This window comes from Onthophagus taurus, chromosome 5 (genome assembly GCF_036711975.1).
Source record: "Onthophagus taurus isolate NC chromosome 5, IU_Otau_3.0, whole genome shotgun sequence".
NCBI classification, from domain to species: Eukaryota; Metazoa; Arthropoda; class Insecta; order Coleoptera; family Scarabaeidae; genus Onthophagus; species Onthophagus taurus.
This window is the reverse complement of record NC_091970.1, coordinates 2,216,067-2,243,759: the sequence shown is the minus strand read 5'-3', so window position 1 is coordinate 2,243,759 and position 27,693 is coordinate 2,216,067. Positions and strand designations below refer to the sequence as shown.

The 27,693-nt window shown below is 28.8% G+C and overlaps 3 protein-coding genes across 4 annotated transcripts in view; all 3 read left to right on the top strand.

Annotated features, from left to right (window-relative positions):
* The window catches only part of LOC111421422 (uncharacterized), a 43,468-nt gene extending 29,258 nt beyond the window's left edge, over positions 1-14,210 (top strand). Inside the window, exons 11-20 of the mRNA XM_071195992.1 lie at positions 3,412-3,643; positions 3,712-3,864; positions 4,069-4,088; positions 4,120-4,150; positions 4,209-4,331; positions 12,322-12,551; positions 12,603-12,782; positions 12,834-13,209; positions 13,266-13,401; positions 13,454-14,210. Coding sequence (XP_071052093.1) covers positions 3,412-3,643; positions 3,712-3,864; positions 4,069-4,088; positions 4,120-4,150; positions 4,209-4,331; positions 12,322-12,551; positions 12,603-12,782; positions 12,834-13,209; positions 13,266-13,401; positions 13,454-13,505 — 1,533 coding nt within the window. The 3' untranslated portion in view covers positions 13,506-14,210. The remainder of the gene's footprint in view (positions 1-3,411; positions 3,644-3,711; positions 3,865-4,068; positions 4,089-4,119; positions 4,151-4,208; positions 4,332-12,321; positions 12,552-12,602; positions 12,783-12,833; positions 13,210-13,265; positions 13,402-13,453) is intronic.
* Positions 14,211-17,702: 3,492 nt separating this feature from the next.
* Positions 17,703-19,346, top strand: LOC139429794 (putative autophagy-related protein 11). Its single transcript, XM_071195990.1, has one exon. It carries the CDS (start codon positions 17,703-17,705, stop codon positions 19,344-19,346), a length of 1,644 nt encoding a protein of 547 aa, XP_071052091.1.
* Positions 19,347-24,781: 5,435 nt separating this feature from the next.
* LOC111418276 (eukaryotic translation elongation factor 5) lies at positions 24,782-26,609 on the top strand. 2 transcript variants are annotated; one of them, XM_023050782.2, is made up of 4 exons: positions 24,782-24,886; positions 25,306-25,591; positions 25,654-25,892; positions 25,950-26,609. In XM_023050782.2, exons 2-4 carry the CDS (start codon positions 25,390-25,392, stop codon positions 25,989-25,991), a joined length of 483 nt encoding a protein of 160 aa, XP_022906550.1. In that variant the 5' UTR covers positions 24,782-24,886; positions 25,306-25,389; the 3' UTR covers positions 25,992-26,609. The 2 variants fall into 2 exon arrangements, with proteins under 2 accessions (XP_022906550.1, XP_022906551.1); XM_023050783.2 differs by lacking the exon at positions 24,782-24,886 and adding an exon at positions 24,889-24,966.
* Positions 26,610-27,693: the final 1,084 nt, after the last annotated feature.

Sequence of the window (27,693 nt, the reverse complement as noted above, 5' to 3'; positions counted from 1 at the left end):
ACTTTTCTAGATTCGGGGCAAATTTCTGACAACTCTGTATAATTTTTCAAAAAACTTTTAAAGGGTTATGTAACCTATGGGTCCTCTCTGTGCAAACCCTGAGAATATTTGGCCGGACTCCTGTAATTTCGAAAAATTGTTTTCATTATGAAGGGTTGCATCTGCCATAATTTTCGAAAAAACTGAAATAATTCATAAATGGTGCACTCTAGACATATGATGACTTGTATCAAATTGTATTAAAATTTAGTGTGGATCTCAAAAATTCTATAAAAATTGGTGCATTCCATTTAAAATAACGAAGTTGGGTCCATTTCCGGTATAACCGGAAGTTGGAGAAAACTGAAAATATTTTAGCTGAAACGAGCACCTCGGATAAACGCTATATACAAATTTTCAGAGAAATAGTGCCAGTAGTTTGCCACATAGATATAGACTCAGCTCGTCGTGACAGACGCTTGATGGTAAAGATACCCATAAGAGATACAAACAGACCGGCTGCACAATTGGAAATGAGTTATGCGCTGTTATGCGCAAGCGCTAAAGAACGTGACAAACCGTACATCGTCGAAACCATATATATACTATCTCCTATATCGCTGACTAAGGCAGCAAAAGAGTGTAAACACTAGAGTGCAGATATATATATATCTGTCTCTGTCGTGCCCCCGTCTACTCAGAGAAATGCGTGAACACGTGGTGAGTACACTTTTATCTTATTGGACGGTGAATTAAAAATTAATAGCAGCTGATGACCTTGATGTTTATAAATCACCAAATAAATGTTTAACATAAACATAACCTAAAATCTAAATATTTAGTTATGTATATTATAGGTTTCATGTGTATAATAACATAATTATTAACATATTTTAGGACTTAGCAATTTAAAATGTAATTATTATTTGTTAAGAAAGTGAAGAAAATTTGTTAAAAGATATTTTTGGGGCCTAAAAATTGGTTGAGCAGGTAGAAGGAACGATCTCAGTGTAATAAAAAAGAATTTAAAGCCCTCCTTTTCTTGAAACATTTTTCTTAAAAATTTAATTAATAATTACATCGATATGATGAAAATTTTATGATAGAATATTATGTACATTAAATAGTAAGTACCCTAAGTACATATTTTATATCTTTAATTAATGTAACAACTTCATTAAAGGGCGTGAACTCACAAATTATGTTAAAAATTAATAACTATATTTTGGTACACATTTTTAATAATTACTATGTATATATGTATTAATTTAATTTTAAAGAATATAATGTTTAATGAACAACCTACATAAAGTTGATATTTAAAGCAATATTCAACGTCAATTTCACACAAAAGTACATATATTCTAATTTATTTGATGCATCTATGATAATTTATAATTAAAGTCAATTATCTACAATAATTGCATTTCAAAGCTGCATAAAATACGCGCGAAGCACTTCAAACTCTTTAAAATTTACGATTCGTGCAAGCGCCTTCGCGACATGGGGGCACGACAAAGACAAAACATATATCATTCCGTCTTCTTTTGATGGAAACGTTCGCCACTCATTGCTTAGATAGGGAGTCAGCGATATAGGAGATAGTATATATATGGTCGAAACTAGGTACGAATTTGACTTGTCGCGGACGCGTACATGAACGCGTCCGACGCTCGTTGGAACTCATGATAACTTGTCGCCGACCAGTCCGCGGCACGTCCATGGGTCGGATGGAACAGCACTTTTCAACTGCGCAGGCTGGTGACTGTCAATTGGCAGTCAAAAGTGCGGTTGGAACGAACCTAATACCGACCCAACCCAAGGTCTATAGAACATAAGGTTACCCAATACCGATTCTCCTCCTCTGAGAGGCAAGGTGGGTCAGTGACGTAGCTGGTTCTATGAACAACACAACACCCTTGTTTATAGATATATCTATAAACAAGGACAACACGATGCGAGGTTTAAATATTTTATATAGACTGTACCACAGTATAGGCACGTATCTATCTTTTATTCTGACTGTATCGAACCAGTGACGTCAATTTGCGGGGTAATAATCGATACTACAGAGGCATAGGGAATGAGGTAACCTTATGTTCTATAAACCTTGGACCCAACCGACCACTATATCTATTCGGTAAGACTACAAAAATAAATTATGACACATTAAAAGTGAGGTTATTTTGCCAGTGACAGAATTGGAAGATTTTTCAAAGATGGATTTTCTCTATTTTGTTGAAAAGACGGTCAACGGAAAAATATTGTAACTAATTCGTATATTAAAATTCCTTCATTAATAGACTTGTTGGTTAAATAACTATTAATTGTAATTTTATTAATATTTTTCTTTTTATAATATATATACCGGGAATTTCATATAACTCGTAATATATGAATGCAATTACTCTGTACGTCTGAAGACGCACGGCTCAACCCGAATGTTTCTAGTTCTAGTGTAAGTTCTAGTTTTACACTAGCACTATCATTAGAACTAACACAAGACCTAGAACTAGAATCATTCGGATTTAGCCGCACGTCTCTCAAGACGGCTAAACCCGAATGATTCTAGTTCAAGGTCTTAAATTAGTTCTAGAAAGTATCGGGTTTAGCCGTGCGTCTTCAGACGCACGGCTAAACGATGCTTCTAGGTCTAGTGTTAGTTCTAGTTTTAATTGTTATGCAGCGCTAGACCACGAACTAGAATCAGTTGGGTTTAGCCGCACGTCTTTAAAGACGGCTAAACCCAAATGTTTCTAGTTCTAATGTTAGTTCTAGTGACAGTGCAAGTATAAAACTAAAACTAACACTATACCTAGAACTAGAATCATTCGGGTTTAGCCGTCTTTAGAGACGTGCGGCTAAACCCAAATGATTCTAGTTCTAGGTATAGTGTTAGTTCTACATAGCAATAGTGCTAGTGTAAAACTAACACTAGACCTAGAACTAGAAAGTATCGTTTAGTCTGAAGACGCACGGCTCAACCCAAATGTTTCTAGTTCTAGGTCTAGTGTTAGTTCTAGTTTTACACTAGCACTATCACTAGAACTAACTTAAGACCTTGAACTAGAATCATTCGGGTTTAGCCGTCTTGAGAGACGTTCGGCTAAATCCGAATGATTCTAGTTCTAGGTCTAGTGTTAGTTCTAGTTTTAATTGTTATGCAGCGCTAGACCACGAACTAGAATCGTTTGGGTTTAGCCGCACGTCTTTAAAGACGGCTAAACCCAAATGTTTCTAGTTCTAATGTTAGTTCTAGCGACAGTGCAAGTATAAAACTAGAACTAACACTATACCTAGAACTAGAATCATTCGGGTTACGCACGGCTGTCTTTAGACAGTAAATTTTTCTATAATTTAATTAATTTTTTTTAAATCAAAAAAAAAAGTTGAGGTGTTAATTTTAAGACCTCTAAATATGTTTTTTGTTAGTCAGAAGAACGAGGAAATCGTTCAGAATCGGGAGGAAAAGGACGATTACGGCCATTGGACTCGAATGTGGAGGGTTTGAGAGCAACCGATTCAAGTCCAAGCGTACTTCCAGGGGCGCCAGATGACGAAGATGATTTGGGGTTATACAATGTGCCTTATACGGATGGGTACTGGATTTATATCGGCGATCAAGAAGAGATGCAAACTTGGTCTAGACCGGAATCAGCTACAGGTACAAAATTAAAAAAAAAATTTCTTAATAAATTAAACAACATAAATTTACTTAATTAATCGATTAAGATGAAGAACTTCCACGAAGAGATTCAGTTTCAAGTATTGAAAGTACGGAATCCGAGCACGAATTCCGAAAGAAATACCAAGCGGTTACTCACAGGATGGTCCACAGAAAATCTTGTTTGGAAATGTATAAAAGACAAGCTTCCAAGTCGTTTGGTACGTATTAATTAATTTTTTTATCGAAAAGAAAATGAGAAAGAAAACAATGATCAAAATTTCCTAATTTCTTAATATAACGCAACACTGACGCCTCGTTCTAAATATAGAGGCGACTGAAATAGGTTAGACTCGTAAGAAGAAAATCAAAAAAGAATGAAAAAATTAAGTAACAGAGACACTCATTTCTAAATGTGTTTTAAGCGGGTTATAAAGTTGGTGGAGTGAGTTAACAAAAAAAATTGTTTAAATTAGTTTATTCGAATTATGCCGGGATTAATATGGAGTAAGTAAAAGGAGAAATGTTTTAAAATCAAAACGTCAATTTTTAAGCAATTTTTTAGTCGATCCTTCATCGGGAGATCATGAAAGTTTAAGACAAAAATTAGAGGAAGTGTTAAAGTTGATGTTAACGGTATGGTGCAAAGAAAATTTGGTTAATAAAACACTTACAGGAAAATCCAACGGTAATATATCTCGATAAACATAAAAATCTATTATAAATAGGTATTAATAATTTAGATATTTATTAATTTCATTGCAAAAATCTTAATTATTTTATTTTTAAATTTGTGAGGTTATGAGTATTATAACAAATTAATTAGCTGTCAAAAGATGGCATTGTAATCAATGCTTTTTATTCATAAAAAAAATCTAAAAAGACGTATTATTTATTAATTTATCAACATTAATTTTCGTTTTATACTATTTTTTTTTATAAATATTTATTTATATAAAAAAGTAGGAGATTAATTAATAATTAATAAAATTAAATAATACGAAATTTATGATAGATGGCGTTAGAATACTCAATGTCGGTAATGAAGGATTTTAGCAAATACAATTAGGTTATGATTTCCCCCCACCACTCGTTCTCAGAAAATCTTGATTAAAAAAACAGCATACTGTTCAGTGGGAAATTAAAATTTCAAGTTAGAAAAAAATTGTGTTCACAAAAATTGTTCCTGAAACAATTCTAAACAAACTTTGTCAACAATTTTTTTTGGTTTAATCAATAATTAGGGAGATAACCTCAAAATAATAATTTTTCCGTTTTTATACATAATTACACTTAGACTCTTAATTAATAGAGATGTAAAATTTTGTTATTAAGATAATTGATTCAAAATCGAAATTGAAACAAATTTTATTTAAAACATTTTTTGATAAAAACAATAATTATCGAGATAATTAATTTTGATAGCATACTATTCAGAGGGAAATTAAAATTTCAAGTTAGCAAAAAATTCTATTAACAAACACTGTTCCTGAAGTAATTCTAAACGAATTTTGTTAACAACATTTTTTGATTAAATCAACAATAAGGATATAACCTCAAAAATATTAATTTTTGTAGCATACTATTCAGTGGGAAATTAAAATTTCAAGTTAGCAAAAAATTGTTTTACAAACACTGTTCCTGAAGCAATTTTTAACAAATATTGTTAATAAAAATTTTTGATTTAATCAATAATTAAGGAGATAACCTCAAAATAATAATTTTTCCATTTTTATACATAATTACATTTAGACGCTTAATTAATAGAGATGTAAAATTTTGTTATTAAGATAATTGATTCAAAATCGAAATTGAAACAAAGTTTATTTAAAACATTTTTTGATAAAAACAATAATTATCGAGATAATTTTGATAGCGTACTATTCAGAGGGAAATTAAAATTTCAAGTTAGCAAAAAATTGTATTAACAAACACTGTTCCTGAAGTAATTCTAAACAAATTTTGTTAACAACATTTTTTGATTAAATCAACAATAAGGATATAACCTCAAAAATATTAATTTTTGTAGCATACTATTCAGTGGGAAATTAAAATTTCAAGTTAGCAAAAAATTGTATTAACAAACACTGTTCCTGAAGCAATTCTTAACAAATATTGTTAATAAAAATTTTTGATTTAATCAATAATTAAGGAGATAACCTCAAAATAATAATTTTTCCATTTTTATACATAATTACATTTAGAGGCTTAATTAATAGAGATGTAAAATTTTGTTATTAAGATAATTGATTCAAAATCGAAATTGAAACAAATTTTGTTTAAAACATTTTTTGATAAAAACAATAATTATCGAGATAATTAATTTTGATAGCATACTATTCAGAGGGAAATTAAAATTTCAAGTTAGCAAAAAATTCTATTAACAAACACTGTTCCTGAAGTAATTCTAAACAAATTTTGTTAACAAAATTTTTTGATTAAATCAACAATAAGGATATAACCTCAAAAATATTAATTTTTATAGCATACTATTCAGTGGGAAATTAAAATTTCAAGTTAGCAAAAAATTGTATTAACAAACACTATTCCTGAAGCAATTCTTAACAAATATTGTTAAAAAAAATTTTTGATTTAATCAATAATTAAGGAGATAACCTCAAAATAATAATTTTTCCATTTTTATACATAATTACATTTAGACGCTTAATTAATAGAGATGTAAAATTTTGTTATTAAGATAATTGATTCAAAATCGAAATTGAAACAAATTTTATTTAAAACATTTTTTGATAAAAACAATAATTATCGAGATAATTAATTTTGATAGCATACTATTCAGAGGGAAATTAAAATTTCAAGTTAGCAAAAAATTGTATTAACAAACACTGTTCCTGAAGTAATTCTAAACAAATTTTGTTAACAACATTTTTTGATTAAATCAACAATAAGGATATAACCTCAAAAATATTAATTTTTGTAGCATACTATTCAGTGGGAAATTAAAATTTCAAGTTAGCAAAAAATTGTATTAACAAACACTGTTCCTGAAGCAATTCTTAACAAATATTGTTAATAAAAATTTTTGATTTAATCAATAATTAAGGAGATAACCTCAAAATAATAATTTTTCCGTTTTTATACATAATTACATTTAGACGCTTAATTAATAGAGATGTAAAATTTTGTTATTAAGATAATTGATTCAAAATCGAAATTGAAACAAATTTTGTTTAAAACATTTTTTGATAAAAGCAATAATTATCGAGATAATTAATTTTGATAGCATACTATTCAGAGGGAAATTAAAATTTCATGTTAGCAAAAAATTGTATTAACAAACACTGTTCCTGAAGTAATTCTAAACGAATTTTGTTAACAACATTTTTTGATTAAATCAACAATAAGGATATAACCTCAAAAATATTAATTTTTGTAGCATACTATTCAGTGGGAAATTAAAATTTCAAGTTAGCAAAAAATTGTATTAACAAACACTGTTCCTGAAGCAATTCTTAACAAATATTGTTAATAAAAATTTTTGATTTAATCAATAATTAAGGAGATAACCTCAAAATAATAATTTTTCCATTTTTATACATAATTACATTTAGACGCTTAATTAATAGAGATGTAAAATTTTGTTATTAAGATAATTGATTCAAAATCGAAATTGAAACAAATTTTGTTTAAAACATTTTTTGATAAAAGCAATAATTATCGAGATAATTAATTTTGATAGCATACTATTCAGAGGGAAATTAAAATTTCAAGTTAGCAAAAAATTCTATTAACAAACACTGTTCCTGAAGTAATTCTAAACGAATTTTGTTAACAACATTTTTTGATTAAATCAACAATAAGGATATAACCTCAAAAATATTAATTTTTATAGCATACTATTCAGTGGGAAATTAAAATTTCAAGTTAGCAAAAAATTGTATTAACAAACACTGTTCCTGAAGCAATTCTTAACAAATATTGTTAAAAAAAATTTTTGATTTAATCAATAATTAAGGAGATAACCTCAAAATAATAATTTTTCCGTTTTTATACATAATTACATTTAGACGCTTAATTAATAGAGATGTAAAATTTTGTTATTAAGATAATTGATTCAAAATCGAAATTGAAACAAATTTTGTTTAAAACATTTTTTGATAAAAGCAATAATTATCGAGATAATTAATTTTGATAGCATACTATTCAGAGGGAAATTAAAATTTCATGTTAGCAAAAAATTGTATTAACAAACACTGTTCCTGAAGTAATTCTAAACGAATTTTGTTAACAACATTTTTTGATTAAATCAACAATAAGGATATAACCTCAAAAATATTAATTTTTGTAGCATACTATTCAGTGGGAAATTAAAATTTCAAGTTAGCAAAAAATTGTATTAACAAACACTGTTCCTGAAGCAATTCTTAACAAATATTGTTAATAAAAATTTTTGATTTAATCAATAATTAAGGAGATAACCTCAAAATAATAATTTTTCCATTTTTATACATAATTACATTTAGACGCTTAATTAATAGAGATGTAAAATTTTGTTATTAAGATAATTGATTCAAAATCGAAATTGAAACAAATTTTGTTTAAAACATTTTTTGATAAAAGCAATAATTATCGAGATAATTAATTTTGATAGCATACTATTCAGAGGGAAATTAAAATTTCAAGTTAGCAAAAAATTCTATTAACAAACACTGTTCCTGAAGTAATTCTAAACGAATTTTGTTAACAACATTTTTTGATTAAATCAACAATAAGGATATAACCTCAAAAATATTAATTTTTATAGCATACTATTCAGTGGGAAATTAAAATTTCAAGTTAGCAAAAAATTGTATTAACAAACACTGTTCCTGAAGCAATTCTTAACAAATATTGTTAAAAAAAATTTTTGATTTAATCAATAATTAAGGAGATAACCTCAAAATAATAATTTTTCCGTTTTTATACATAATTACATTTAGACGCTTAATTAATAGAGATGTAAAATTTTGTTATTAAGATAATTGATTCAAAATCGAAATTGAAACAAATTTTGTTTAAAACATTTTTTGATAAAAACAATAATTATCGAGATAATTAATTTTGATAGCATACTATTCAGAGGGAAATTAAAATTTCAAGTTAGCAAAAAATTGTATTAACAAACACTGTTCCTGAAGTAATTCTAAACGAATTTTGTTAACAAAATTTTTTGATTAAATCAACAATAAGGATATAACCTCAAAAATATTAATTTTTGTAGCATACTATTCAGAGGGAAATTAAAATTTCAAGTTAGAAAAAATTGTTTTAACAAACACTGTTCCTGAAGCAATTCTTAACAAATATTGTTAATAAAAATTTTTGATTTAATCAATAATTAAGGAGATAACCTCAAAATAATAATTTTTCCATTTTTATACATAATTACATTTAGACGCGTAATTAATAGAGATGTAAAATTTTGTTATTAAGATAATTGATTCAAAATCGAAATTGAAACAAATTTTGTTTAAAACATTTTTTGATAAAAACAATAATTATCGAGATAATTAATTTTGATAGCATACTATTCAGAGGGAAATTAAAATTTCAAGTTAGCAAAAAATTGTATTAACAAACACTGTTCCTGAAGTAATTCTAAACGAATTTTGTTAACAACATTTTTTGATTAAATCAACAATAAGGATATAACCTCAAAAATATTAATTTTTGTAGCATACTATTCAGAGGGAAATTAAAATTTCAAGTTAGAAAAAAATTGTATTAACAAACACTGTTCCTGAAGTAATTCTAAACAAATATTGTTAATAAAAATTTTTGATTTAATCAATAATTAAGGAGATAACCTCAAAATAATATTTTTTCCATTTTTATACATAATTACATTTAGACGCTTAATTAATAGAGATGTAAAATTTTGTTATTAAGATAATTGATTCAAAATCGAAATTGAAACAAATTTTATTTAAAACATTTTTTGATAAAAACAATAATTATCGAGATAATTAATTTTGATAGCATACTATTCAGAGGGAAATTAAAATTTCAAGTTAGCAAAAAATTCTATTAACAAACACTGTTCCTGAAGTAAATCTAAACAAATTTTGTTAACAACATTTTTTGATTAAATCAACAATAAGGATATAACCTCAAAAATATTAATTTTTATAGCATACTATTCAGTGGGAAATTAAAATTTCAAGTTAGCAAAAAATTGTATTAACAAACACTATTCCTGAAGCAATTCTTAACAAATATTGTTAATAAAAATTTTTGATTTAATCAATAATTAAGGAGATAACCTCAAAATAATAATTTTTCCATTTTTATACATAATTACATTTAGAGGCTTAATTAATAGAGATGTAAAATTTTGTTATTAAGATAATTGATTCAAAATCGAAATTGAAACAAATTTTGTTTAAAACATTTTTTGATAAAAACAATAATTATCGAGATAATTAATTTTGATAGCATACTATTCAGAGGGAAATTAAAATTTCAAGTTAGCAAAAAATTGTATTAACAAACACTGTTCCTGAAGTAATTCTAAACGAATTTTGTTAACAACATTTTTTGATTAAATCAACAATAAGGATATAACCTCAAAAATATTAATTTTTGTAGCATACTATTCAGTGGGAAATTAAAATTTCAAGTTAGCAAAAAATTGTATTAACAAACACTGTTCCTGAAGCAATTCTTAACAAATATTGTTAATAAAAATTTTTGATTTAATCAATAATTAAGGAGATAACCTCAAAATAATAATTTTTCCATTTTTATACATAATTACATTTAGACGCTTAATTAATAGAGATGTAAAATTTTGTTATTAAGATAATTGATTCAAAATCGAAATTGAAACAAATTTTATTTAAAACATTTTTTGATAAAAACAATAATTATCGAGATAATTAATTTTGATAGCATACTATTCAGAGGGAAATTAAAATTTCAAGTTAGCAAAAAATTGTATTAACAAACACTGTTCCTGAAGTAATTCTAAACGAATTTTGTTAACAACATTTTTTGATTAAATCAACAATAAGGATATAACCTCAAAAATATTAATTTTTGTAGCATACTATTCAGTGGGAAATTAAAATTTCAAGTTAGCAAAAAGTTGTATTAACAAACACTGTTCCTGAAGTAATTCTAAACAAATTTTGTTAACAACATTTTTTGATTAAATCAACAATAAGGATATAACCTCAAAAATATTAATTTTTGTGCCATACTATTCAGTGGGAAATTAAAATTTCAAGTTAGCAAAAAATTATTTTAACAAACACTGTTCCTGAAGCAATTCTTAATAAATATTGTTAATAAAAATTTTTGATTTAATCGATAATTAAGGAGATAACCTCAAAATAATAATTTTTCCATTTGTATACATAATTACATTTAGACGCTTAATTAATAGAGATGTAAAATTTTGTTATTAAGATAATTGATTCAAAATCGAAATTGAAACAAATTTTATTTAAAACATTTTTTGATAAAAGCAATAATTATCGAGATAATTAATTTTGATAGCATACTATTGAGAGGGAAATTAAAATTTCAAGTTAGCAAAAAATTGTATTAACAACCACTGTTCCTGAAGTAATTCTAAACGAATTTTGTTAACAACATTTTTTGATTAAATCAACAATAAGGATATAACCTCAAAAATATTAATTTTTGTAGCATACTATTCAGTGGGAAATTAAATTTTCCATTTAGCAAAAAATTGTATTAACAAACACTGTTCCTGAAGCAATTCTTAACAAATATTGTTAAAAAAATTTTTGATTTAATCAATAATTAAGGAGATAACCTCAAAATAATAATTTTTCCATTTTTATACATAATTACATTTAGACGCTTAATTAATAGTGACATAAAATTTTGTTATTAAGATAATTGATTCAAAATCGAAATTGAAACAAATTTTATTTAAAACATTTTTTGATAAAAACAATAATTATCGAGATAATTAATTTTGATAGCATACTATTCAGAGGGAAATTAAAATTTCAAGTTAGCAAAAAATTGTATTAACAAACACTGTTCCTGAAGTAATTCTAAACAAATTTTGTTAACAACATTTTTTGATTAAATCAACAGTAAGGATATAGGTAACCTCAAAAATATTAATTTTTGTAGCATACTATTCAGTGGGAAATTAAAATTTCAAGTTAGAAAAAATTGTTTTAACAAACACTGTTCCTGAAGCAATTCTTAACAAATATTGTTAATAAAAATTTTTGATTTAATCAATAATTAAGGAGATAACCTCAAAATAATAATTTTTCCATTTTTATACATAATTACATTTAGACGCTTAATTAATAGAGATGTAAAATTTTGTTATTAAGATAATTGATTCAAAATCGAAATTGAAACCAATTTTATTTAAAACATTTTTTAATAAAAACAATAATTATCGAGATAATTTTGATAGCATACTATTCAGTGGGAAATTAAAATTTCAAGTTAGCAAAAAATTGTATTAACAAACACTGTTCCTGAAGTAATTCTAAACAAATATTGTTAATAAAAATTTTTGATTTGATCAATAATTAAGAACATAACCTCAACCAAATTTTTATATATATATTTTTATATATTTTTTATTGAGAAAATCTTCGAAAATCGCTTTTGTATGAAATTTTCTGCTGAGAACAAGTGAATTATTAATTATTATTTAATCATTTTTGTATTGATTTCAGAAAGTGATAAAACAGTGATTGTTCGTCGCCAATCTGGAGAATTTGGTTTTAGAATTCACGGTTCAAAACCGGTAGTGGTTTCAGCAATAGAATTAGATACGCCGGCTGAAAGTTCCGGATTAGAAGTAGGAGATATCGTTCTATCCGTAAATGGAATAAGCGTTTTGGATAAAAGTCACTCGGAAGTCGTTAAAATAGCCCACGCCGGAAGCGATACGTTAACTTTAGAGGTAATTATTTCATCACATAAAGTTTAAAATAATTTAATATTATTTCTTTAGGTAGCCAGAACATGCGGAGTTTTAAGCCCGACCGCGCAAGATTCGCACGGAACTTCCATTTACAGCGGTTACTTATGGAAATTGGGCGGATTCGCCAGCGGAATTCCCACTAATAAGTGGATAAGAAGATTTTTTGCTTTAAAAAAAGATAATTGTCTTTATTTTTATAAAACCGACGTTGTAAGTCATTTATATTATTATCATTAAGTATGATTAATAATTGTTTTTAAGGATAAACAACCTGTTGGGGCAATTATGCTCCAAAACTACGAAATAAAACCGGTGGAGGATGAAATGAAACCTTATAGATTAAGCATATCACGCCCGGGAGCACCAACGTTGCATTTAGCGGCTGATACGGAACAATCGGCACGAAGATGGAGCGAATTGTTGTCTCAATCAGCCGAGGAAAGTGTGATTTGTGATACTTGGTTGGAGCAGGCTCGAAGGAATTTAACGTTGCCTCCGAATTCGATTCCCAAACCGGATTGTTTTGGGTATTTGGTGAAATTGGGCACGCAGTGGAAGTCTTGGAGTCGGAGATATTGCGTGTTGAAGGATGCTTGTTTGTATTTTTATCAAGATGCGAATTCAAAGAGTGCTTTCGGTAATTTTTGGTTAATCCTTTATTGCTTGCAAATCTATAATCGTTTTAATTATTAGGGGTAGCTTGTTTGCATGGATATAAGGTACAACAAAGCGCCAGTGGGAGTAAAAAGCACGCTTTTGAGATGATTCCTGCTGAGGCGACGCAAAAACATTATTATTTCCATACGGAATCTGATATGGATCGTAAAAGGTGAGTTAAAAGTACAATAAATTTGAACTTTTTATTGAAATCTATTTCAAAGATGGTTAGCTGCGTTGGAATATTCGATTGATAGATGGTTAAAAGTTGGTTAGAACGCTTCGTAAGTGTCTGTATAACAGAATAAAGTAAGAATTAAAAAAAAAGTATATTTAGAGTCGATGGTAAATGTGTATAGTAACTGTTGTTGTCTTCTATGATGAAAAGAAGTGTCCAAAAAACAAAAAAAAAATGTAATAGATACATATGTCATGCTTTAACCAGTTTGCCCCCCTTGGAGAGATTTAACAAGTAAAACGTTATATTTAATAAATAAAACAGACGATATTTATAAAGAGGCGGTTTTATAAAATGAATTATTAAATGAGATTAAGTAGATCGTTTGTATAATTTGAGAATATATAACGAGACAGATTTAAAACGCGATTTAAATAAAATAATGATTAAATTAAAAATGAAAAAAAAAGTACGAAAGGATGTAGATAGGGAAATTAACGGTGATAATACTAGCTAGATTTGTAAATTATAAATAAACAATAATAATAAACAGACGCTCAAATAAACAAGACTATAAAAACGTTTTAATGATGTACTTGGAGGAAATTTAAATTAAATGAAAAAAAAATAAACAAATATAAAAGTTAAATAAAATGAAAAAATTAAAAAAAATTTATTATACAAATATTTATTATTATTATTAAATAGGTGTATGTCACGTTGTACTACAAAAAAAATTGTATATGCTCTGTGCACTGCCATATAAGAATAATGTGAAAAATAAAATGATTTTTCAAAATTCATCCTAACTTTTAATTCCTTTTAAATTTCCTTTTAAAATTAATTAATTAATTTAATATAATCCTATTAAAAACTTAACATCATATTATCACCGTTACATATTTTTTATTTTTATGTATCCAAAATATAATTTATAACACAAGAAAGAAATGGATTGGACACATTTAAAGGGATTTTAGATAAAACGAAATACTTTAAAGAATGGAAGATAGAAAATTAAGGATGCTAAATACCGTATTTTCTCGAATCTTATCCGCACTCGAATCTAATCCGCACCCCGATTTTAAAAATGCATAGTGGTAAAAAAATTTAGTTTGCGAATGTAATCCGCATCTTTCTTTGAGCAATTCGACAACACCAAAACGATGCGATGCTTGTTGTTAACCATAAATGGGTAATTCTCACAAAACGTTAAATTTTATTGTCATTGATCAATATAAATTAAATAAAAGATATTATCATAAAAACAGAATTGTCACAATTTACTACACACCAATGACTATTAAGTCCATTTGATTTTTTATTTAATATTAAAATTTTAGAAAAGAAAAATGAAGTTTTACTTGTAAAATATCATTAGAGTGGATGTCCCTAACGTTACTTTATAATAAAACACTTATTGTGTTCCCTAGTAAAAATTTTGTAAATATCTTATAATTACACATGCATAGCTTAAGCATATGTACAGGGTGTCCCAATTTCGATGTCCGCATAGGCTATCTCCGAAACTAAGAGATAGAAAAAAAGTAGCTTACATGTCATGATCTCGTTTTTCGAGAAAATGTTAATGCCGAAAACTCCGAACAGCTATCGTCTTTTGTTTTCGCCCTATCGGCAAAAACTGAAAATTTTGCGAAAACGACATTCGCAAATATCTCACTTATTATCAAAGATGGAGTATTATAAATAAAACATTATATGGGCAACTTTTTACGAAGAATTCAGTGGCGTAGGTAGAATTTTTTTCCCATCTTTTATTTTCGAGATTTTAGACGTAACTTTATTTTTTTAAATGGAAACCATAGTTGGCTATGACTTAAAATAATTTGTTATTTTCTTCTGATAACAAATATATATAGTTTGTGGGGTATATTTCTTATAGTTATTGAATAATTAACAAAAATTCATTTTGTTCCATCTAAATCTAATGTATGTATTTAAAAGTTAACGTTGCTATGGTGATAACCATACATACTATGATGGAATATAATGTATCAATTTTTTTTGTTCTTTCTAAAATTATTGTATGTATTTAAAACTTAATGTTGTTATGGTGATAACCATACCATGAGGGAGAGCATTGTTTCCAATTATTGGCAAAGTTTGTAGCAAGGACAGTAGAATCTAACAGGACTGCTACATCCATTGTATTTTTGTAGTCGACTACGGGTTGGTTGCCTGCACTCTACGTCACACTATTTGCCACGCCTGGTAGATAACTGTCTATGTTTTTAGAGGTTATATGATAGACATTAATACCTCTAAAAACATAAAACTTCAAAACTAATATGAATACGTCTAGGATATAACCTCTAAAAACACACAGCAAACGCATAGACCATAACAACAGCTGGGCGTGGAAAATGGTGTGACGTAGTTTGCGGGTAGGCTGTCACAACAATGGATGTAGCAGTCCTGTTAGATTTTATTGTCCTTGAGTTTGTAGTAGTATTTAAAAATTCACTAACAACTCTGGCATTATGTGCTGGTGCTCCGTTATATTGAAAATATATCATTTGAGACATATTTAGTGGCAAATGGTCGACTAAAGGCTCAATGTGCTGCCTTAATATATTGAGGTATTTCCCTGAGTTTAAGTTTTTATGGTAGATACTATATGCCAAAACTCTATTATCTAAAAGGGCACACCATACATTGAACCCCAATCTTCTTTGAACACTCAGAGACTTCATCGGTCCAGATTACATTTTGAACAAACCGCAGATTATTTAATTTTTTTAAATATCATCTACAAAATTCTAATCTTCGATTGAGATCTCCGGCACGTAAATAATGAGTTAGCACCGCTTTGTATGGTTTATACTTATTTTTCTTTCATATTCGGGAGCAGCGTCTTTTGGGTCAGACGTCTTGTTGCAATTTCTCTTGCAGGTCATTTTGGTATGTTTTTGTATGTGGTTTGGGGAAGGACCAAATATCTATTAAATTTTCTGCTGACCGGCTGAAGGTTCGTACGTGCGGTTGTCTCCTTTCTCGATATCTTGTGAAATAAAATTCCGCGGCTAACGTCGCATTCTTATCTGATAACATATAGCATTCCATCATGTTACATTTTTCATAATTTTCGAAATTCATTGTAAAGTTTTATTCAGTTTTGTTATACTTTGACACTTAACACGCTGGTGCATAATGCCAGCACATAATGCCAGAGTTGATATCGAATTTTTAAATACAAACTTTGGCAATTATTTGATACATTATGTTCCATCATAGTATGTATGGTTATCACCATAGCAACATTAACTTTTAAATACATACATTAGTTTTAGACAGAACAAAATGAATTTTTGTTAATTATTCAATAACCATAAGAAATATACCCTACAAACTATATATATTTGTTATCAGAAGAAAATAACAAATTATTTTAAGTCATAGCCAACTATGGTTTCCATTTAAAAAAATAAAGTTACGTCTAAAATCTCGAAAATAAAAGATAGGAAAAAAATTCTACCTACGCCACTGAATTCTTCGTAAAAAGTAGCCCATATAATGTTTTATTTATAATACTCCATCTTTGATAATAAGTGAGATATTTGTGAATGTCGTTTTCGCAAAATTTTCAGTTTTTGCCGATAGGGCGTAAACAAAAGACGATAGCTGTTCGGAGTTTTCGGCATTAACATTTTCTCGAAAAACGAGATCATGACAAGTAAGCTACTTTTTTTCTATCTCTTTTAGTTTCGGAGATAGCCTATGCGGACATCGAAATTGGGACACCCTGTACAGGTATTGTAGTATTAATTTCATATTTTCAAATTTTCAATAAAATGACTTTGAACTTCTGTCCCTGATTTCTTCCATCATTAGAGTGGAAAGAATTGAACATCTAATATACAGAAAATATTTTGTTTTTTCTAGTAGGCACAAATTACATTTTAATTTCATGCCGTTTGACTTTTATTTTATGTTGACATATTGATTTTGACAGTTGTTCAGTGATAATTAAAGGGTGAAGTTGTGTTGCTAGACAGGTAAGTACATCAATGCAGTAACATTAGAGTGGGTTTGATAAAATCTTTAGGTGTACAAGGAACTAAGACATTATAAGATGAAATCGTGAAGCAAATTGTGCGGTACATTCAAGTATATTTCATTCAAAAAAGCTTAATTAGTTTACGAATTAAAAAATATTTTAAATTAAAATATCATTAGCGTGGATTTTATTTTTATTGTTTTTAACAAAGTTTCATCCATACTAATGATAAAAATCCAATCTAATGATTTATATTTTATTTTTGTTAATAAGGAACATGGCCAGAACAAAAAAAAATTCAAGCGAAGAAATTCGAAAGAAAAAGCGTGAGTGTGAAAAGAGAAGGCGTGAAAAAATAAAAAACAATCCTGAAAGAAAAGAAATCGAACAGATAAAAAAGCATGAATTATACAAGAATGCAAAGAAAAAGGGAATAGTTAAGTCTATAAAAGATTTATCAAATCGTGAAAAACGTGTTCAGAGAAAGAAATGGAAAGAAAATTCTAAGCGATACAGAGAAAAAAGACAAGCTTTGAAAAACTTACGAAAAAATACGCCACCTACCAGTTCAGATACAGGCACATCAGATGAACTAGATGAAGATAATTCTCAGGTAGAAGCAATTAACATAAATGTTGAAAATAATGGAAATGGTTCGTCCTGCTCATTTAATAATAATTCAATATCTACGAAATTAGGCACAACTATAACTAAGGAAAACAGGAATGCTCTAAGTAGGCAAAAAACTCAGGGCAGAAAGGTAATGTTGAGGAACCGTGCGAAATGCTACAGAACATTAGGAAAAGTCAGAAAAGAAAACAGTAACTTGAAACGGCAGTTAGACATGTATAAGAAAAAGTATTATAGATTGAAAAATAAATCGAAAACAGAAAAGGATACGCCAAATTCTAACGTAAATAAGCTTCTCAAGGGTGTAAAAAATGTTCCACAAGAAGTGAAAAAACATCTTTTATTTGGGGAGGTTATAAAACAAGAGTTAACAAATAATTTTCAAGCTTTGACGGATTGTAAAAGAAAACAAGCATTCGCTAAAGTTATCAAAGGAAAGATGCTGAAAAAATACAGACTACTTAAATTTGCAAGAAGTTTTTTACCCTATTCATTGTGGAAAAAACAATTACACTCAGACGATATATTGTGTTACAACCGCAAGAATAGACAAAAAATTCCAGAATTGAGAAAACTTGTAGGAAAATTTTTTATCGCTGATGAAAATTCAAGATTAGCTCCAGGAAAGAAAGATACTATCACAAGAAACTTACGAAAAAAACAAAAACGTTATTTAAATGCAACTATGAAGACACTACACAAACAATTTAAGAAACAACATGACATTTCTATTTCCTATTCCACTTTCTGTAAACTGCGACCATTTTGGGTAGTTCCCCAAAAACTAGCTGAAAGAAATACATGTTTATGTGTTCTACATGAAAATATGAATCTACTAATACAAGCACTATGGAGGGTAAATATCCTAAAAGAATCGTCTACACAAAATGTTCTTTGTACAATGTGCTGTGACATCAGAAAGGAAACATGCTTAAATCGTATCTGTCAAAGTTGCAATACAAATAAATTACTATTTAACGTTCATCCTGAGAAGTGGAATATGTCATATCCTTATCAACAGTGGACAACAAAAAAAGAAGAACGTGTTAGCGAGAAAACTAAAAAAACGATTTTAGTCCAACGTACATTAAAGCAAAAGATGCACGCAAAACCACATGAAATAATTACCAAATTAAATATATTGCTTCCAAAATTCATAAATCATAGTCTAAATATACTACATCAATTTAATGAAATAAACGAACTTAAACGAAATTTACAAGAACATGAACTCTTGTTGCACATTGACTTTTCTGAAAATTATTGTTATAAGTATCCCGAAGAAGCATAAGCTGTGCACTTTGGTGCATCACGCGAGCAAATTACGTTACATACAGGAGTTGTGTACTACACCAAAGAAAAACAAGGTTTTTGCACTATATCATCATCCCTTCGTCATGACTCATCTGCGATAGTAGCACATTTAACACCAATTATAAATCACTATGTAACAAAGTATGAAAGAAAAATAACAACCTTACATTTTCTCTCTGACAGTCCCAGCACTCAGTATAGAAATAGGAAAATGTTATATTTTATTCAAGGATTATTGCCAAAAATGTATCCCGAAATCAATTACATATCTTGGAATTTTTCCGAAGCAGGGCACGGAAAGGGAGCACTAGACGGAATTGGCGCTACAATTAAACGTTGTGCAGATAGATTAGTTTCTTGTAACTGTGACATTAATAATTTTGAAGTTTTTGTGTGCAAATTACAGCAAGCTATGTTGAAAATCCACATTGATGTAATTGATGTAGACGATATTGAAAAAGTTGACAAAGAGCTTCCTAAAACTATAAAGAGTGCTAAAGGACTGATGCAAACTCATCAAATAACATGGTCCAGAAAAAGGAAGCAAATTTTTCTAAATAAACTCAGTTGTTTCCATTGTGAATTTGGTACAGAATGTGTACATACATGGGAATACGTATACTAATATAAGTATGTTGTCAGTTAAAAATTGCTAAAAAATCTTCTAATAAACAAACTTTGTAATTAATAAATAAATGTTGTTATAAAAATGAAATTTAAAATAAAACTTTGTTATTAATAAACTATTTTTTTAAATCAAATAAGCATTTTATATAATTACCTTAAGATAATCATTAGAATGGATTCGAAATTTTGAAAAACCCACAAAAACAAAAAATTTAGCACGTTAAACTACCAGCTAATGATTAGACACCTTCCACTTCACACAGTAATTTTTTCATAATTTCTAGTTAACTTTGAAATTAAAATATATTTTCGCTCCACATTTTAACGTTTCATGAGAACGACCCAAATATATATTTTTTCTGTTGACTGACGCTGATGCATCTAAAGAAACCTTGCTTACGACGACTTTTTTTTAGACTAGACTTCAAATTTACCAAGCCAGAAAAATTTGGAAAATAAATATAATTAAAAAAAAAAAATAGTATTGCCTAGTACGAATTCCGTTCATATGCTGCCCTCGTAGTAGCTCGAACGTGCTGTGTGCTTAATTATTAATAATTATACATATAATAGCGTAATTATTAAAAAAAGTAGCAAAAATCTAAAAGGTTCTTCTATACAGCAAAGTTTAAAGAGTTGTTATTAAGTTAGCGTTAAGGAAATCGAAAAGCTGGTACAATTTTTGCTGTTAATGAGAGTAATTGGAGACTGTGAGGCATAGTGCAAAAAATTTACCGGGCCAAAGAAGAGATGATTTCATGAAATTGTCGAGGCAGTTTTCTAGTTCTCTCAAGAAAACGAAAGGAGGGAGTAAAAAAATTTTAATACTAGCTAAGGTTGGACTGTGGGATTTATACCGAATGGTGTTATGGGTGAGGCACAGAACTACAATTTCCCAAAAGCTCCTAATGATTTTCAAAAAAATTTCAATTTGTCTCAACTGTAAATGTCAACGAAATGGTAGTATATCTGGATATGCCACCCAATTACACACTGGAAAGAAGAGGTGTGTGGGAAATTTGTTTATAAACGAGTGGTTCCGAAAAATTGCGCATAACATTGATGCTAGCAGTAACAAGTGATAGGGAAAAATTGCCGACATTATTAATATTAAGAAAAACCATTCTGAAATCTGAAAGACTTCCTGAATGACGTCCTAGTTAGGGCACAACAAAAAGGATGGACAATGGAAAAGCTGATGATTAAGACAAGTATGGAGTCTTAGACCAGGAAGATTATTAAATGAGGATATTAATTAATCATAGACTTGGTTTACACTTCTTGTCATAATAATAATACCTGGTGGAATAACATCCATACTACAACCTATGTATGTATATCTATATTAACAAACTCGAGAATTAACAAAACCGGGAGCAATTAAAGGAGCTTCTGAACTTGCTCAGTGAGTGTACGCGACATGGAAAACGATCCCTGAAAACAATATTATAACATCATTTAAGAAGTTTTATATAATCCGAAGATGACGTAGTATGGGAAGAAAATGACACATAAAAATGTAAATATCATTCTAAAACCCTTAATAAGTCTTATTGTTATGATGTGATTTTATTTCACTATTTTCCAAATTACAACTATACGACTGCGAATCTAATCCGCACCCGATTGTAATCCGCATTTGATTTTAGAGCACATAAAATTTGTAAAAAAGGTGCGGATTACATTCGAGAAAATACGGTAGATAGAATAAAACTCTTAATTTGTAATAAATCTTTTTATCCAACAAGTTTAACTAAAAATGGAAGATAATAAAGATCAATGAATGAAAATATAGATCTGACCATGATGTTTACAATTTCTGATGGATTTTTAAAGACAAAAATGATCAAATTTGTCAACTTATTTGGATCCAAGATACAAAATGAACCTTTTTGATGCAAATTTAACAAACGAAGCAATAAGATGGCTAAAAAACTAGAAGAAACTGCAACAAGAGATTTAATTCATACATCGTTTTTGGGATTGTTACCATGAGATTGCTAATGACAAACCGGAAACAAATAAAGTTGTATTAAATCAAAAAAGTCCTATTGGGGTTGAACTTGATTATTATTTGCAGTGTAAATAAATTAATATTGTGATGTTTTACTTGTGTGTGTTCTTACACAAGTTATTTTAAACCATAAATTTGGGTTTCTTTAATTTTAAGAGACTCAGGGTTTCGGGCAAGTTCAGGTTCAAAAGAATATTAATCAGGTTCGACAAAAATTTCTTTTAATTAAACACAAAATCAAATTAACTCGTTTTATCGATATTATGAAATATCGATATTAGAGAGAACCCGTTTATTATTTGAGAGAGAGAGAGAGTAGGATAAAACTCGCTAGAACCGTTCTTTGAAAATAACAAATGGTTGACTTCTTAAGTTGTCATCAAACTCGTTGAAGAAAAATAGAGTTAAATAAATGAACGTTATTCAAGAAAACTAATAAATCTTTACCCACAAGTAAGTATTGATCAAAATTATAGGAAACTCTTGTGAGTTGTTCTTTGAGTTTGATTCTTTGAATTTTCTTTTTGTAGGTTATGTTAAATAATAAAATAAAATTATCATCCGACTCACTGTGAAAAATAAAGGATTGGAGTTCAATGTGGTATCTGGATTATAGATTGTCTCTTGTGTTCGGGGCACTAACTAATTTTCTGGATTGTCTACAGGATTCTTCTTACGGGAAATTGCACTGTTTGTTCTTCAGAAATAGGGTCTTGGATGATCTCGAAGAAGTATCGGTAGTTCTCGGAATAGGTTGTAGGATGATTCTCTTTTTATTTTAATATCGTAAGTTGATTTGACTTTTAAAAAAATTATCTTAAATTTTTGAGGTTATCAAAATTTCTTCTATCTGACGACGTGGATTCGACGCTGGTCCGACGACGACTCTCTCACTCCCGGTTCGCGATCTCCTTATATACCCCGGCACTCCAACTGTTTTTTCCTCGTCTCTGATTGGCTCTTAGCTTCGCGCCCTTTTCAAAATTCAAAATTCTTGCTTCGAAACTAACGACATCTCTTGATTTTTCTCGGAATTAACCTTCAAAATTTAATTCTTTTTTCGTTGATTTTTTCCTTATTCCTTTATGAAACGTAATAAAACTTCGTATTCAACGTTGTCTTTTCTTGTTTTTAGACATACATTGGAGTACACGCCAAATTTCAACAATGAGTAAAGTTAGAAAAATTCAAATTTAAATCCAGGATTTCTTCCTCAAAATAACGTTAAAACCTCAAAAGATGGATGAAAAATGTGCTTTAGGAGCTGAACTATAATAATTGATACATTTGGAAGTAAACAAAACGGTTTAAGATAAGATTTTCACCAACAAAAATCTCTCTGTCACAAATTCTAGGTTATGTTCTCTCGGTGAACTAAGAGAATGTTAACATTATCACAAGATATAAGTTATATTAATCCATTAGGGACCAGATAGGAGATATCTTTGGATATACTATACTATATACTATATTTCCATAGAAACCAGGGCGTACTTACTTTGTCCCACAGAAAATGCAATAATTTGATATTACAATAAAATCTCGATATAACTGATTAACAACAATCTAGAATAACAAATAAAAGTAGACTAGCACTAGAACTAACACTATACCTGGAACTAGAAACATTCCGAAACTTTCTAGTTCTAGGTCTAGTGTTAGTTTTATTTGATATGCACCGCTGCACCAAGAACTAGAATCATTCAAATTTAACCGCAAGTCCATCAAGACGGCTAAACCAGATATTTTTTAGTTCTAGGTCTAGTGTTAGTTCTAGTTTTACACTATCACTAGAACTAACACAATACCTAGAACTACAATCATTCGGGTTTTCCATACTGAATCGTATATTAGACATTTCGAATTTTCCTAGTGTAATTTTTGCTTAAAACTGACCAATAGCAACCCTTCTTTTTGGCGCTTCAATTTGAAAACAGTCCTCCGAATTAAAAAGTAGAGTACATTAATATACATAAAATAGATATATAATAAATTCGATAAAATTGTGTTCAAAAATTTATTTCTTAGTTTCCTAACCTCAAAATATCTAGTTATAATTAAAAAAAGAAAAGTTCCAAGTTAATACCAACATAAACCCCAAAAACTTTTACAATTGACAGGAATGACCTTGCTATTATAAATGTATAGGTTAGGTTACAATATTTACGTTTATTAAGCAAAATAAAGTCTTTTACGATCCTAACAGTAGCTATAGCAAATTTTGCAAAAGAGAAAGATGTTGGATTTAAAACATTTAGCTTTATCAGAAAAGCAAAGAAAATATTTTTAACAAAAACTCAATGAAAATGGGATCATATTGTTGGTAAGACATTGCAATTAATTAGTGTTAATTCTAAGAACAATACCAGCTTATTTTGGAGTTCGGACGATGATAATTTAACTTTTTAAATAATTAACTCGTCATTTGTAGGTTATGTCCGAACCTAAAAAAAATCACCTACTTAATGGTTTTTTATATTATTAACTTAATTAATTTCTTATTGTTAATTAGTTTAAAATTGACTTAAAATTATTAATAGAATTTAATAAATATTTTTTTAAATAAGTGTCAATTTAAATTTCCCGCCAAAATAATCTAGTGACATTTCATTAATCTGGTGATACTTCCTAGTGTAATTCTAACTTTATATGTGTTACTCTAATAATGTGGTGTAATAATAAATTAAATGCGATTTATTATTAAAACGAGATATTAATTGTTGTATTATAATTAATAATTATCACGTTGAATTTGTATATTGGCGCGGCTCAGTCGATAAGTAAAAGGCGCTGTTGTGCGTGTCAAAAATTTCATTCACTCAAACCGCGCATGCTCTGACTACTCTTTTGGGAGAAGGTTTCCATCTTGTTCACATGTGAGTACCGATCTTTTTTGCAAAATAACCGCGATATCAAACAGAAATTTTCCCCGACCTCCACCCGGTTCAAACCCCAGGTAACCAAACTATCCGAAAAACTAACCCCCATCGAAATTTCGCCACTACTTTAATTGCAACAAAAAAAAATCGTACCGCATCCGGCGAGTTAATTCTCGCGCCATGTTGCCATATTTTTCATAAAATATCGATAAATTCATGTTTTATTTAACAATTAAAAGAATCATCTTGATCCGATTAAAATTGTGGACGAAAATTCGCGTAAAATAGAAATGTTTTTAGGTTAAGTTTAAGCCCGACTTCCGGCCACATGTTGTTTGGCCCTGCCGCGTGTACATATAGGTTAATACGCCCATTTTTTCGAGTTATTTTTTAATCTTTTTGTTGTGTTTGTGCAGTTTTTCTCGAAGTTTAAACGTTTGCTGGGCTCCCCCCACGCCGATTTTCATTAAAAAGAAGTTAAAAGAACAACAACAACAACAATGGCAGACATCGAGGACACCCACTTTGAAACCGCCGATTCCGGCGCTTCCGCCACCTACCCCATGCAATGTTCTGCATTGCGTAAAAACGGATTCGTCATGCTCAAATCTAGACCATGCAAAATTGTTGAAATGTCCACCTCAAAAACTGGTAAACACGGACACGCCAAAGTACATTTAGTTGGCATCGATATATTTACAGGTAAATTTTAACTCATTTTTTGTTACTTAATCATTTTAATTAATGAGTTTTAATTAATTTAGGTAAAAAATATGAAGATATTTGTCCCTCTACACATAACATGGATGTACCTCACGTAAAACGCGAAGATTACCAGTTGACTGATATTTCCGATGATGGTTATTTGTGTTTAATGGCCGATAACGGGGATTTACGTGAAGATTTGAAAATCCCTGATGGTGAGGTTGGTGCCCAGTTGCGTAGCGATTTCGAGGCAGGAAAAGAGCTCCTTTGTACTGTTTTAAAATCTTGTGGGGAAGAGGTAAAGTTTGATTAAATAATCCACTTACCTTGAAATCGAAATGATTCTTCTTTCTAGGTGGTTATTGCAGTTAAAACAAATACCGCACTCGACAAATAATGCCCAGCCCTGGATGTGGAGGACAAGAGTCTGTTAATAGTTGAGTTGTTCCTCCGCTTCTGTGACATTGCTATATAATATATATAAATATATTATTACTGGACCACTACTTATCAAAAAAAAAAAAAAAAAATTAAACAAAAAAATTTAAAACTTAAATAAAACTAAAAAAACGACAAAAACATAGGAGCTTAAAGGTGGACATCAAAGACAACAGCAAACAATAAATAATATAACAACAAAATTCCATTTTTGGGGGTTAAAACGCGGGGTATTTTCTTTTGAGCGCTGATTCGTCGTAAAACCTTCGCTAAATAATAATCGTTTTTAGTTACATTTTTTTTTTGTTTTCTTTGTAAATTAGCCTCCTTTTAAAGTGAGTTGGCAGCGTCAACTAATTACTCATTCTTATCATTTCAACGGCGTTCCAGCTTTACCAAGACTGTTATTTTTTTTTTTATTATTATTTCCAGCGCGCTTTATTCTGCCAATTCAGTTTAAAATGTCGCGGAGTCAATACTTGTATTACAACTACTATCCTCCTTCTGAGTGTAATTTTCCGTTTTTTTTTTTTAATCATATTTTTTGTTAACTTTATTCATTAAACTCTGAAGAAATTTTTGTGGTATGGTTGTGTTACAGTTCTTAAGAATTAAAGATAACGTTCTTAAAAAAATCATTTTTTACGTAGCTCTCCATTTCTTTAAATGTTTTTTTTTTGATTTTTAATAAAAATAAAACTTAAAATATTTTTGAAACTTCTAATATTCATATAAATATAAATTAATTTCTTTAAAACACAAAAAGAAAATAATTTTTAGAGGTTAATGACGTTTTATCTGTCAAACATTTAGTTCGTCAATTTATGCAAAGATGGCGGCGCTAACTAATTTTATTTTAAAATTTATTTATTGATATGACATAGATGGCATTAAATTCAAATTGTACTTCTTTTGTGGTCTTGTAATAACAATAACACTAAATATATTATTTAATTTATACGAGATTAATTAATTTTAGTCAAGATAACAACCATTTAGTTATGATTTAGTTAATCCGTTAAATCTGAGATGGCGCTCTCACACTAAATAATTTCATTGATAATGTGTTAAAATATACAACAATGTAGCGCTGAATAACAAATAAAACTAGACTAACTTCTTCTAAAGTCTTCAAGACGCACGGCTAAACCCGAATAATTCTAGTTTTAGGTCTTGTGATAATAATTAATTAAATATATAAAATTACTTAATAACATAATGATAATAAGCAAGTAGGTATAAACATAGAAAATAGCTTCGTAGAAATGCAACTCTATAAACAAAAACGTCGTACTAAAAAAAAAAAAATGCATGTGGCGCAATCTGTTGGGGATATTTCGGAATTATTCAGCTAAGAACCGAACCACTAGAATACATATTGGATTTGGTTTATATATAAAAGCTCTAACCACAGAATAACTGTTAGGAGCCACTATGGGACTCCATTAACGTTCCGACTGGTTGGGAATTCTTCAGATGCAATTACACCTGTCAAATAATGACCGCCACATTTGAATATCACACTGCATCATATGACATGTGAGATTGCATCTGACGAGCTTCCAACCAGTTATAACGTTAGCTTAAACCAAGCTATAATGTCAATTATAATCTAATTATTTAATCATACCATTATTATTCTATTAATACTCTTACCAAAA